Source organism: Fundulus heteroclitus, chromosome 21, assembly GCF_011125445.2.
Source record: "Fundulus heteroclitus isolate FHET01 chromosome 21, MU-UCD_Fhet_4.1, whole genome shotgun sequence".
NCBI lineage: Eukaryota > Metazoa > Chordata > Actinopteri > Cyprinodontiformes > Fundulidae > Fundulus > Fundulus heteroclitus.
The window spans coordinates 39695022-39708791 of NC_046381.1; the positions used below are offsets into that span (position 1 = coordinate 39695022).

Consider the following 13770-nt stretch of genomic DNA (forward strand, 5'->3'; position numbering starts at 1 on the left):
CTCCGTTTGGGTTCCTCTGTCCTTTTCTATAGAAATGTCTAAAACTTGTGTTGTGTGGTTTTCATTCTAGGATAAAAGGGGTTATCTTTAATAACCCTATCAATTGTTACTATTCATGAGGATAAGAAGATGAATTTTCCTTCTTTTAATTTAGCAAATCAAGTTTTGAGTTTGGTGAATAATGTGAAATATCTAATATTCTGAGGTGTGATCCTTGTGATGATGATGATATTAAATGACAGTGTTGTGATTTATACATGCGAGCTAAAACGTTGGCACATAAATGTAGTAGCATATGTACAGATGAGGTTAAAGCGTCCCTTTTTAACTTATTGCATCTCCTTTTAAACGTCACATTTATAGTGTAACTACACTAAGCCTATAATGATAGCACAGCCAGTAGCCTGTCAGGATGCCTTTAGAGTCCTCATCAGTCTGCCAGTCAAATGTTTGTCATGATTAACATCCCAACTTTTCACGCCTTGCTGAGAAACTATGTATAAATTTAGGATGTCTCAAACAACTTAATAGTAAAAATGATATCAATTGTAACATATAGTGACGTGAGATACCTGAAGCTTTTTTCTGTTTTCTGTCTCGTGATGATTTTCCTTTACTTGGTTTGTTTTTATCAATTTATGGAATCGGTTCTTTTTTTGCAAATAAATAAGTTCATAATTAGTAGTTCCGTTTAATTTAGATTCATAATTGGTAAATAAAGCAAAGTATTAATGGTTTGGTTTGTAAACCATAAGTCTGGTGAGATCCTGTTTAGGTCTGGGCCGCTGGACGCAGGCTTGTTGTAATACCTACATTGGCCGGTAGGGGGCAGCACTGAGTCAGCACCGAGCCGTTCAGCCTCCAGCCTCACGGCAGAAGAAGTCACGTGGGTACGGAGGCACTGGAGCCTGGCAGTCTGACCGACACTGAATGAGAAAGCACTGATTCCGGCCTGAAAATGATGAAGTTCCTGCCTAAACTGCTGCTGCTCCTGCTGCTGGCCTTCCCGGTCACCATCCTCCTCAAAGGTGAGGGTCCGAATGCGCTGCTCAAGGGCTTTAGGCAGGAGTCGCCCCAGCATGCTGGTGTTAGCATGGCAGCTAGCTGCTGGCAGCTAGGCCTCACGCAGGCTGAGGACTGGAACAAAGCCCGGCTTTTACAGCTTAAAACGGGCTCATAAAACGGGAAGCAGCTGGTTGTGACATGTTTAGTCTGTTCCCGTCACTAAATGTTGGTTAATTCACCTTAAATATGTTTAATTCTACTGGATTTAAAGCGCTTTCTGCTGCTGTTTAGACTGACGTGTCCTTACTGTTAGCTGGTAGCCGTTAGCGAAGCCTCTGTGAGGTGTAACATTCTGATAATAAACTATTTAAACTCTTTTTAAGCTCTGTTGCATTAATATATGAACACCAGGAAGCAGCAAAGAGCGTTAAAAGCCGCGTCAGTTCAGCTCAGGTCTACAGAGCAGTCTGAGAAAACAGGAGTTAAAGGGAATTATTAATAATTGTTCATTAATGAGGATTTTCAGCACAGGAAGTGATTATTTAGTCTAAATTAGCTTCAGCCACAGCCGTGTGGTCAGTGTTAAAGCTCACATCCGGTTTAGGAGGATGTTGTGGTCCATTAACAGGGATTAACTGACTGTTGATGTCATACACTTGTGTATCTTAAGAGTTTTATGTTATTTAAGGTTGATCCAAGTGAATTTAAAGCAGCTTATTATTTTACAATCATGCTGCTGTTATTGAAATCATGTGCTTCTGTGTGAAATGTGTAGATTTTAGCTCTTCAGCTCTTGGAAAACAGGAAGAAATGCATTAAATGTAATTTCACGGCTCTGCTAACTTCAAACAATTAAAACTAAAATCTCTTCTCATGCGTTGGTTTTCATTTATATCTGTTGTAATGAAGACATTCTAGCTTCACATGTTACTGCTCCTGTTTCCTTCCTGATTATTTTCTGTATTTACTTCATCGTTACAAATCAGGTCAAACGGTGAACTACAAACACAGAATATGTTTTAAATCTAATATTTCCTGTAGTTGTGCATTAATTTGACCGGCGTTAATTACGTTGACTCTAGTTTGATCCCAGTCAGGCCTGTAATAGATGAAATTTTTTAAATCCGGCTTCTTATTGTGTCTGGAGGAGCTGCTGACTGAATGACCAGAACTTTTAGTCCCTGAATACTCACCTGTGGTCAGTTTACCTGTGTGATGGCTCTGAGGACACGCCCCTGTCCTCAGCACGTTAGTTTAAGAAAATCTGAACGGGTCACTTTACAGAGATTTTTGGAATCTATATCTTTGAATAATAATGTTTTTAGTGTCGTATTGAAGCAGTGTTTATTTTTTACACCTAAGCAGAGCGTCCTGAACCTCTGATCACATCCCTGTTACTTACATCCTGTGATGATAATTACTGTGAATGCAGTAGGCATTCACAGTTATTACTGTGAATGCAGTAGGCATTCACAGTTCTTGAGATCCTGTTTCTCTTTATTCTTTATTATTACTGTGAATGCAGTAGGCATTCATTACTGTGAATGCAGTAGGCATTCACAGTTCTTGAGATCCTGTTTCTCTTTATTCTTTATTACTGTGAATGCAGTAGGCATTCACAGTTCTTGAGATCCTGTTTCTCTTTATTCTTTATTATTATTATTATTACTGTGAATGCAGTAGGCATTCACAGTTCTTGAGATCCTGTTTCTCTTTATTCTTTATTATTATTCCTGTTTATTCTTCCAAATGCGTTTTTACTGTTTAAACTTTGCTTCGCTTCTCCTCCTACAATTTTTCTCCGATTTCAACCATTCAACTTTTAAACTATTCAGCTTCTTCTGGAATGGATGGCTATGTCTTTTTGTACTTTTAACTCTTCAACTTTTTAAAATATTCAGCTTTTTCTGCAAATTTTCAGCTTTTTTTCTCCCATAGGAAATGAATGTAATTCACTAAAATTCCGCTCATTTCAGCTGCTTTTTGACAGCTTACTGCTTCAGCCTACTTTCAGCTAGAAACGCCATTCAACTTTTAAAATGTAGTGATATCTTTCAGCTATTATGGTCTATTTCAGCTTTTTCATATCTTTTACCATTTTCATATAGTACCTCCTTAAAATAATTTTGGCTTTTCAAGAAATTCAGCAAATAACATGCGTTGCTATGGTCGTCAAGGAGGCAGTTATAGAGTGCGCACTCTAGAAATTAAACAAATTCTTCTTCTCCGAACAACTTCTTCTCACTCGCTCAATTTTCAACCGATCCACATAAATTATACATCAAAACGTAGGAATTTTTGTCTGGATTCAGGAAATGTAACCCTCATTGGTGTAGCATTTATAGATTTTTCGCAAATCACCTCAGAGCGACACAAACCCGAAACCTCCCCCATTCATTTCCTATGGAGCGGTTTTGAAAAATGACGTCTGAAAATCCAAAACATCACACGTTTTCACATCGTCGCTACTCCTAAACCGTTTGATGTACAGGCATGAGACTTTCACATATGAATGTCCCAACCCTTCTGGCACTCACAAAAAAGGAATTTTGTGGATAACTGTTACCGTTTTTCCGCAGGAACAATTTGTTCGGGAGTAGCGAATGTGCAAAATCCTGAAAATGCTTTAGAGCTGCATTGTTCCACATGATCCACTTTTTTACATTGTCGCTGTGCCTACACCGATTTTTCTACAAACATAAAAATGAGCAACATAGTCTTCAAAAGCCTGCTGATACTCACAGTGAAATAATTGTTTTGATATCTCTTATACTTTTTCAGCTAGAGCGATTTGTTCGGGACTGTTTTTAGAGGATTTTGCAAATTCCTTAAAAAACCCCTTTAGATCATAATTTTTTACGCCTTTATTAAACTTTTTCCAGCAAAAAACGATAGCTTTTCTTCTTCCCCTATCCGTTACGAACTAAACGCAGGAAAAATTACGTCTCTACCATTTATGGATCAGGAGATATGAAGCGTTGTTCGAGGCAAAGTTCTCCATTATAATCCAATAGCAGCCTCTGACACAAAGTGTCTGCACTTCAGTAAACTGGCCCGCTGCAGGTGTGTCAGTGAGTTTCCATGACGATGGAACTCTGAGGGCCAGAGGGAGAGGATCAATTGAGATAGAATGGCAACTTTCGACGCTCACCGCAGTGGCTGTGATTAATGTAGGAATCTGAAATTCGCACAGTCACTTCCTCTTGACATTTTAAAATTTTCAAGTGACTTTCAGCTATGTGTCACTTTACTGTCGAATTTTGGATTTCACATGCTTACCTATTGGGCCTTTGCTTCCAACAGGACCTGGCATGATGCCCAGACACGACCCAATTGGCCAATACAGCACCACCCACCTGTGGGAAATGGCGCTACTGACCATTTTGGTCAAATATTGAGTTCTGGGCCCAGATGGGGTGAGGCTGAGTTGCTAAAGGAGGCCAATCTGACCCATGAACTTTGGTGACCTTTGGTGACATTAAGTATTGGCACCCCTATTTGAGGCACTTCCCAGTACAGGATTTGGACCAAACTGAGAGAGTACAATCACCCGGTGATCCTGAGCACAACCATGTTAGTGGCTAATAGTTAGCATGTTGCTAATTGGAAGTAGCTCTAGGAAGCTCGGACAAACTTCTGCTTTACAGAGTCTGTACCTCCTTTATACAGAATGCTCCACAATAAGTTTGGGCCTTGTCACGTAAAGCATCTCCAAGTTAGGAGGTGTCAAACATCCAATGCTTTTCAATGGGGGCGAAACCCCTTATACTCCCTAGAAATGCAGGCCCACATATGGCTACAGTATATTCAAGTTTGAAATTCTACTTATGCTTTGTTAAACGATTCAGTGTTTAGAATGAGTTAGGAAATGTTTGGTGCCTTTCCCTCAGTTTTTTCTTCTTCTAATAATTCAGCTATTGTTCTTTCATGTTCAAATTCTTCAACTCTTTCAAATTCTTTAACTTTTTCAACTTCAACTTTTTCAACTTCTTCAATGCTTTTCAGCTATTTTTTCTCTTCTTCAAAGATCTTCTGCATCTTTTGCTTAATCATTCAGCTATCTGCATTCACAGTGCATTTTCGCAGGAAATGCAAATTTTTCTAGTTAAAACATAATTTTACATTTTTAGACGCAGTCAGCATGAAGCGTTTCTTTACTCTCTGCTTTAAGCGGAGGTCGGCCATCTTTTCTCTCCTTTCAGGTCCTCACATGTTGATTTAGAGACGGTTCTGGTTTACAGCTAATTACCTATCATCACTATTTACCATCAGCAGCATCGGGTCGTGTATCTGATGCGTTTAGAACCCATCAGAACATCTGATGAAGCTGTGCTGCTCATGTTCAGCCTGCAGGAACCCGATGAAGCTTCGTTGGGTCACGTTTAACGAGTTTTAATCAGACTAAACGTCTGAACCTGCCACATCCCCACCTTTATATGGTTCTAGTCCCGGTTCTGTCTGTCTGTGTCGCTCAGGCCCGGGAGTGAGTGCCCAGGATCCGACCGAGGATGAGGAGGCCGACGCCGTGGACGAAGACGTGGTGGACGACGCGACGGCTGAAGACGAGGACGACGAAGCCGAAGTGGAAGACGACGAAAACACAGAGCTGGTGAGGATCTGGGCCGTTCAGTGGGTTCACCAGAACCGGGTCGGGTCGTTTTAAAGCAGGACAGCGGTGCTGAAAGCCATCAGATGTTCTGGTTCTGGTTGGTTGTCTGACGCTGTTTCCTGTTTGCTGTCCAGACGGAGGAGAAGGACGAAGAGGAGGAGGCGCTGATCGGCGAGGCGAAGGCTTCGCCCAACGCCGACACCACCATCCTGTTCGTCAAAGGAGAAGGTTGGTTCTGTCTGTGGTTCTGTCTGTGGTTCTGTTCATGGTTCTGTCTGTGGTTCTGTTCATAGTTCTGTCTGTGGTTCTGTCCGTGGTCCTGTTCATGGTTCTGTCTGTGGTTCTGTCTGTGGTTCTGTTTTTGATTTTTGGTTCTGTTCATGGTTCTGTCTGTGGTTCTGTTCATGGTTCTGTCTGTGGTTCTGTCTGTGGTTCTGTTTTTGATTTTTGGTTCTGTCTGTGGTTCTGTCTGTGGTTCTGTCTGTGGTTCTGTCTGTGGTTCTGTCTGTGGTTCTGTCTGGGGTTCTGTCTGGGGTTCTGTCTGTGGTTCTGTTCATGGTTCTGTCTGTGGTTCTGTCCGTGGTCCTGTTCATGGTTCTGTTCATGGTTCTGTCTGTGGTTCTGTCTGTGGTTCTGTTTTTGATTTTTGGTTCTGTTCATGGTTCTGTCTGTGGTTCTGTTCATGGTTCTGTCTGTGGTTCTGTCTGTGGTTCTGTTTTTGATTTTTGGTTCTGTCTGTGGTTTTGTCTGTGGTTCTGTCTGTGGTTCTGTCTGTGGTTCTGTTTTTGATTTTTGGTTCTGTCTGTAGTTCTGTTTTTGATTTTTGGTTCTGTCTGTGGTTCTGTCTGTGGTTCTGTCTGTGGTTCTGTCTGTGGTTCTGTCTGTGGTTCTGTCCGTGGTTCTGTTTTTGATTTTTGGTTCTGTCTGTGGTTCTGTTCATGGTTCTGTTCATGGTTCTGTCTGTGGTTCTGTCTGTGGTTCTGTTCATGGTTCTGTTTTTGATTTTTGGTTCTGTCTGTGGTTCTGTTTTTGATTTTTGGTTCTGTCCGTGGTTCTGTTTTTGATTTTTGGTTCTGTCTGTGGTTCTGTTCATGGCTCTGTTCGTGGTTCTGTTCGTGGTTCTGTCTGTTGTTCTGTCTGTGGTTCTGTTTTTGATTTTTTTTCTGTTCATGGTTCTGTCCGCTGCTCGGCGCCGCTGTAAACCCGGTCTCTCCCCCCAGACTTCCCGGCCAACAACGTAGTGAAGTTCCTGCTGGGCTTCACCAACAAAGGCCCGGAGAACTTTGTGGTGGAGTCTCTGGACGCCTCGTTCCGGTACCCCCAGGATTACCAGTTCTACATCCAGAACTTCACCGCCCTGCAGCTCGGCACCGCGGTTCCGCCCGGCAGACAGGCCACCTTCGAGTACTCCTTCATCCCGGCGGAGCCCATGGGAGGCCGGCCGTTCGGACTCGTCATCAACCTGAACTACAAGGACGGCAGCGTAAGGCCGAAGGGGAACGGGTCGGACCCGGACCGGTTCTGAGGGCGGTTCTGCTCTAACGCTCTTGGTTCTCCTCCTGCAGGGAAACGTCTTCCAGGACGCCGTCTTCAACCAGACCGTCACCGTCACCGAGAGGGAGGACGGCCTGGACGGAGAAACGTAAGCCGTCTGTGGTTCTGGGTCCGTGGTTCTGGGTCCGTGGCCCGGTTCTGCTGCAGCTCCTCTCACGTCTGCTCTTCCTCCGCAGCATCTTCTTGTACGTCTTCCTCTCCGGCCTCGGGCTGCTCGTCATCGTCGGCCTTCACCAGCTGCTGGAGTCCAGAAAGGTTCGGCTGAGCTTCTACTGTCAGAGCGGCGCTGCTCTGCAGGGTACCGGGTCAGAAGGCTGACCCGGTACCCTGCAGAGGCCCTGTGGAGTCATCGGGTCAGCGCCGGTTAGCCAGCGCCGGTTAGCCAGCGCCGGTTAGCCAGCGCCGGTTAGCCAGCGCCGGTTAGCCAGCGCCCGTTAGCCAGCGCCCGTTAGCCAGCGCCCGTTAGCCAGCGCCGGTGTAGGTACCAGATCGGCTCAGGCGCTTCCTGATGACATCATCATATGGCAACTCCACTCAAACAAACTACATTACATCTCAATTTGTTACAAATCAATTTAATTTAGTTAATTTACGGTTATTTTCCTGTAAATTAGTCGAGGCATGAAAACTTTTAACATCATTCTGGAATACTTGTGTGGTAGTCTGACAATTTAATCTGTAATTTTGCAGGATCAAAGTTACAACCTTAGAGAAATTTAATTCCTCCAATTTCTTTTAAGTTGTGAAGGGAAACTAAACCATAAACTCATTTCATTTTTAATAAAAGTCAGCAGCCAAATTTAATTTTATCACTGCATTCATCACTTTGAAATCAATAACGTTCATTCCTCCTTTTTGTACTGATGTTGTTCTTTCTGATCACATGTTTTTTTATTATTCCACATGAAATTGTGATGAATTTGATTATTTCTTTATTGTGGTATTTGGTATATTTAAGATATATGCTGGATAAATTAGTCTGGCTAGCCCTTCCATTTTTATTAACAATATTCTTCCAAACATTGAGCCAATTGTCAAATATTTGTTTTTTATTTATAAATTTTTTGTAAAATGGCTTGAATATTTGTTCAAGCTTTTGAGAAAAAAGAAACCGCTAAATTAACTAAATAAAATTGATTTGTTACAAATGCAGACCGCGGGCTCTATGTAGTTTGAGTGGCGTTGCCATAATGTGACGTCATCAGAAGGCGCAGGGACCACGGAGAATTTCTTTGTAAAATTGTCCTTTTACAAACCGTAATCCCGCTCTGGAATAAAACCTACACCCCGCTATAATTACTTTAGTAAGCTGTCCAGACCAATCACAATATTTTGCATAATTGAGCAAACGTTAAACCAACCATGTATAGTGATGTCATCAGAAGGCGCCGGACCTGAGCAGATCTGGTACCTACAGCGGTTAGCCAGAGCCCGTTAGCCAGAGCCCGTTAGCCATGTTAGCATCATGAGGTCTTGTTCCGGGCGGTGAGGAGGGGGACACTGTTTCCCTCCAGAACCGCCGGGCGGTGCTCGGACCGGTCAGAACCTTTAACCAGAGACTCTCTGTCTGCAGAGGCGGCGCCCGGCTCCTAAGGTAGAGACCGGAACGTCGAGCCTGAACGACGTGGACCTGAGCTGGATCCCCCAGGAGACGCTCAACCAGATCAGTACGTACGCCTGGCTCCGCCCTCACACCTCCTGGCTCCTCCCACAGGAACCAGAACTGCAGGCCGGTTCTGTCTGACCGCTGGTCTCTGGAACACGGTCCGGACTCCTCGGTCCGCCTCTGATGTTTGTGTTGTGCTCACAGCGAGCTCCTCCTCACCTTCTCCTCTCTCTCTTCCCTCTGCTCTCGTGTCTTTCCTGCGTCTTCAGTGCAGAGCCGCAGAGGTGAGGCTGCTGCATGTTTGTGTGTCTGGATCTCACGTCTCTGACCGTCTGTGTGATGCATGACGTAACAAGACGTGTCAGAACCATAACATGATGTCAGAACTGTCCGGATTGTGCTTTTTTTTTTTTTTACCCTCGGCGCTTTCCGTAGTTTCAACAGAGACTGTAGCACTCACTGTTAGACCGCTTATTTCATGCGACTGTGAGCTTCTTTTTTCTAGAGTCGCTTGTTGCCCTCATCAGGGCAGAATTATCCCCACTGATTGCTTTTTGACCTAATTAGAGAAGCTAGTTATCTTTGTCCTATTATTATAATTACCTCATTTATATATTTAACCTGAAAAAGTGACTTCACAATGGTTTGTGGGCCACTAAAGCTGCTCGGTTCTGGTCTAAATATTAGGATTCATAGAGAAAGCTTGTAAGGAAAAACACTGATGACTCAACAGCAGGACTGAGACAATCATGATTTATTATTAAAGTAATCGATAATTAATTGAGAAACCGTTAACTGGAGAATACAGACTCTAAAACGTTCCATCTGCTGAAAGAACAAACTACAAAAACAATACAGTTTGCCTTTAGGATAAAATATGCTCCACAGCATATTCATAAAGATGCTCCACAGCATATTTATGAAGCAAAGGTTGAGCTTCACTGGGTTCAAATCCAAAATGCTTGTTTACTGACGGATGTTAATTTACTCATCGTCTCTTTTTAGGTTCATTGATTTAAAAAATAATCAATAGCTGCAGCATCACTTAACAGCATAGTTTTCATTTTACCTCTCATTCTGTAACGCCACCACACCTGACATCCATTTTCTACCTGTTTCCCTAGTTGTTGGCCTTAAAGGTACAGAGCCATGTTATATACTTATAAAAAATACCAAAAAACGTTTAATCATGATAAAATAAGGTTATATACACCAAGCCTCCATTCTGGTAATGTTTTATGGTCCTTTTTGTGGATAAATAGCACCAAGCGTGATTGGTACATATAAACAGAAGTGGCGCCATCTAGTGACAGTATCACAGAACTATCATAATGCCGGTTTGCTTAATTAATAAATCTAAATTAAATACGGGACCGAGCCTGACCCTCTGCAAAGCCTCACAGTAAAGCAGCAGCTCAGCGTGACTGAATACTAACTGTTAATGAAATAAAACAATCTACAGCAACTTTAAGAGCCTCATATCAGAACATTTACTCAGTCAGTCAACTCTGCGTCACATCTGAGCCTCGGCAGGATTAGCTTCAGTGAACACCAACGTTCAGACTGGATTCACAGAGACGTTACAGTGTTTTCCCACTTAGAATCATATTTATTTTAACGCTTATTTTTCACTGGATCTCAGCCTATTCTGCATCGTCTCACCTGGACATGCTAATAACCGTTAGCCACTTCCTTGTTTTAACCCCTGCTGCACATGTGCAGTACGCACTTATATTAAAATCATAAACACGAAAGGCTTTATTTACTAACGAATTGAGCAAAAACAAAGCATAAAATACCAAAATAACAACTAATACACCAGCAGGAGGTGATAACCTTTCATAAAAACGTTGTATGCTAACAGTTAGCTGCTGACGTATGAATAAAATAACGTGGCTATGCACCTTTAAGGAGAACTCTGCAGCTTCTAGTGCAGCGACCCGACCGCCTCCATCACTGCTCACCTCACATCTCTTCCTGTTCTCCAGACAAAGCTTCTCCGAGAAGATCTCCTCGCAAGCGGAACCAGAAACGCTCGGCCGGCTCAGACGAGTGACGGGCGGCGGCCCTTCATCTGTCCGTCATCGCAGGAGGAAGAGGAGGAGGAGGAGGGCTGCGAGCTCCATGTGAGCGCGCTCAGTCTGCTGAGGAACTTTAACCGGTGCCAAGCTGGGCCTCGGCTGGCTCCACTTTCAGCTTAGAAACTGTCGAACAAAAACACACACACCACCTGACTGCTTTTCATTCAAAGGGTTTTTTCTAACAGGAGAGGAAGAGTTTTATTTTTCAGTCTGGGTGAGAAACTGCTGAAGTTCTCTGTGGGAGACGGCACTGATTGTCTTTTTGTTGATTACCTCTCACTGGGTTTCTGCTTACGTTTGATTTTTTTTATTTTTACTTATCGTTTTTTGAGAAGGCGGCTGATCCAGACTCTGTAGACAGTTCGTTTGGGGGCGGAAGACGATGCGCTGGTTGGTTCATTAGTCGCAGCTCTGCTCTGAGCCACAACCAATCCAGTTCTTTTATTAGATTCTCGGTTTCTCTTTGTCTCCAACCTTCCTTCAGATCTTCTCTCGTCTTTTCAGGATCGTTGTTTTCCAGGAATCGTTTCTCCACTGGGAAAGTTTACAGATTAGTCCTGTTTTCCTTTAGCCTGGCATGTTTTAGTGTTTAAATTGGTGAGAAATGAGCAGAAACATGGAGGACTGGAGCGCTGCGTACATCCGGATCACGCCGTGTCGATTAGTTGTTTTTGTCTCTCTTTCACATAGATTTCACCAAACATCCTGATAATTGATTAAAAAAACAGGATAAGCTCTAAAATGTTGCAGGTTTGAAAGAATAAAGTGAACTCTGGTTCCGTTAAGTGATTCTCTTGAACGTAACTCATTGAAAACCAGATTATCTGGAATAAAATTGCGTTAAAGCTGCAGCCTGGCTGCTCCTTTGATGATGCGTTCAGGTTCATCACGTAATTTCATGAAGCATTTCATCTGGCCAGGCTCCTGCAGGGCCGTGGAGGGGAAATATAAAGTGTTCCCTTTAAATTCAGACTGTCTAATAATGAATCTGGATGTTTTTCACTGAACCGCTGCGTCTTTAAACCTGCTGAACGTTTTTTTTTCTACCTTCTGTTTGTGACTTAATGACGTCTGGCCTGAGATCAGAAGGAAGTCGTGACTGAAGCGGCGGAAACGCTGTTTCTGTAAAATAATGAAAGGGTCGGGGTTCACACTGTTTGCTTTGGGTTACCACTAGGGGGCGCCGCTTCTCTGCTGCAGAGTTTGGACTGTTGAGGGATTTGATTCAAACTTTTACTTTGATTTGCTTTTAAAGATGCAGAAAAATAAACTTTGATGATTTGCTGTAAGACTGGTTTTGTTTTTCTTTCTCTTTTCAACATCTTTGTTTTACTGTGAGGCAGCAAAACCCATCAGGACCCATCATCGCATGTAAGATGATTTTTCAGACCCACAAACACGGAGGAGCTTCTGGATCATTTAAACCTGCTGTCAGTCATTTCCGTTTCTGAACGGCCGCCGTCGCTTCATCGATCCAGACGAAATCGTTTTAATGAATGGAAAACTTCTATTTTCTTTTATTAAACATAATATCACAGTTAACAGTTACAAAAAGGGGAAATGCGGTTGGCGGCAAGCTTTATATGCTGCGGCGGTTGTTACGCTGCGTCTTTACGCATGGATGGTCCTGCTGCTGAGTTTTCCTCTGATCTGCTCCTGCTCTAGTAAATTGTTACATTTGGTAACCTTTGTCGTCACCTATCAGAGCGACAGGTTTGTCATCTCAGCCTCCAGCCTGACCTGTCATCATTTCCCTGTATTTGCGATGCGCGCCTCCAAGTGCGTAATTACGCCGAAGGCTGAGTTAGAAGCCGATGTTTGTTCTCCAAGCGGACCCAGTGAGGCCTGGACTCCTGTTTCCCATTTAACCCATCAGCAATAGTCTTATGTCTAGAGGAAATAACACTGTAGGAAATTGCGCTTTAATTTATGTCCTGTAACCCCATATTCTACGTGTATAGCCGCAGCGCTTTAGGCTCTGCGCTTCAGTGCGTTTCACTTTTCTACGCAGCCTAGATGACTGTAGAAAAAAAACTATAGGCTGTTTGGGAACTGGTTATCAGATCCCAGCGTAGTTTATGGTCAATGATACCAGGTTTAGGCGGTGAGGGGAGCGGAAACAATTATTTTCTGCTCGGCGCTGAGCGGAGGGATAAACATGGAAGGGTTAGTGCCTTTAGGTACCCTAAATACAGACTGTACGGCGCTCTTTTTAAAGATGAGAGGGGTCTGGGCTGGGGGTCCCATAGCTACAAGACCCTAATGCTGATTAAATGTCCGCACCAACATTACTGTGAGACTAAACTGAGATCGTGCTCCTGGATTCTTTTTATTATTATTATTCTTTTTTATGAACTTTATTTAAACAAAGTACAAACAAGGCAATAGCAACAGTACAATTCTGTAGAAGGCATATTAGAGGCAGATTTCATAATGGAAATACAAAGTAACTGATGAGGAAAATAAAGAATAAGTTAATGATAATAATGAAACAATAATTAACATAACAGGGGGATTTATATGTTAAGATTGTTGTAGATCAGTGGGCAATTCAATTGTATTTCAATTAGGTATTTGCATGATTCGATACGTTTAAGAGATGTAAAATATAACTTGAATTCAGATTTAAAAAAATTAAAGATTGGGGATGATCTCAAGACTCTGTTTATGAATAAAGAATTTTGCTAAACATAAAATTAGGTTACAACAGATTTCTATTGTTTTGTCTTTTAATAGTATTCCAAAAACTACCATATCTCTAGAGATAGAGTTAGGGAGTGCAATTTTTGATTTGATCCATCTTTCTAAGCAATTCCAAAATGTTTTAGTCTGACTGCATTCATAGAAGACATGGTCTATCGTTTCTACATCACTTTCACAGAACGAGCATTTATCGTCATCAATATTAAAACGAA

At 42.6% G+C, this 13770-nt stretch overlaps 1 protein-coding gene across 2 annotated transcripts; it reads left to right on the plus strand.

The window, feature by feature from the left end:
* Window positions 1-866: 866 nt before the first annotated feature.
* Window positions 867-12144, plus strand: ssr1 (signal sequence receptor, alpha). 2 transcript variants are annotated; one of them, XM_036125022.1, is made up of 9 exons: window positions 867-1028; window positions 5481-5614; window positions 5749-5842; window positions 6835-7097; window positions 7180-7256; window positions 7345-7423; window positions 8742-8835; window positions 9044-9058; window positions 10763-12144. In XM_036125022.1, the coding sequence occupies exons 1-9, from the start codon at window positions 959-961 to the stop codon at window positions 10828-10830; spliced, it is 894 nt and encodes a 297-aa protein (XP_035980915.1). In that variant the 5' UTR covers window positions 867-958; the 3' UTR covers window positions 10831-12144. The 2 variants fall into 2 exon arrangements, with proteins under 2 accessions (XP_035980915.1, XP_035980916.1); XM_036125023.1 differs by lacking the exon at window positions 9044-9058.
* Window positions 12145-13770: the final 1626 nt, after the last annotated feature.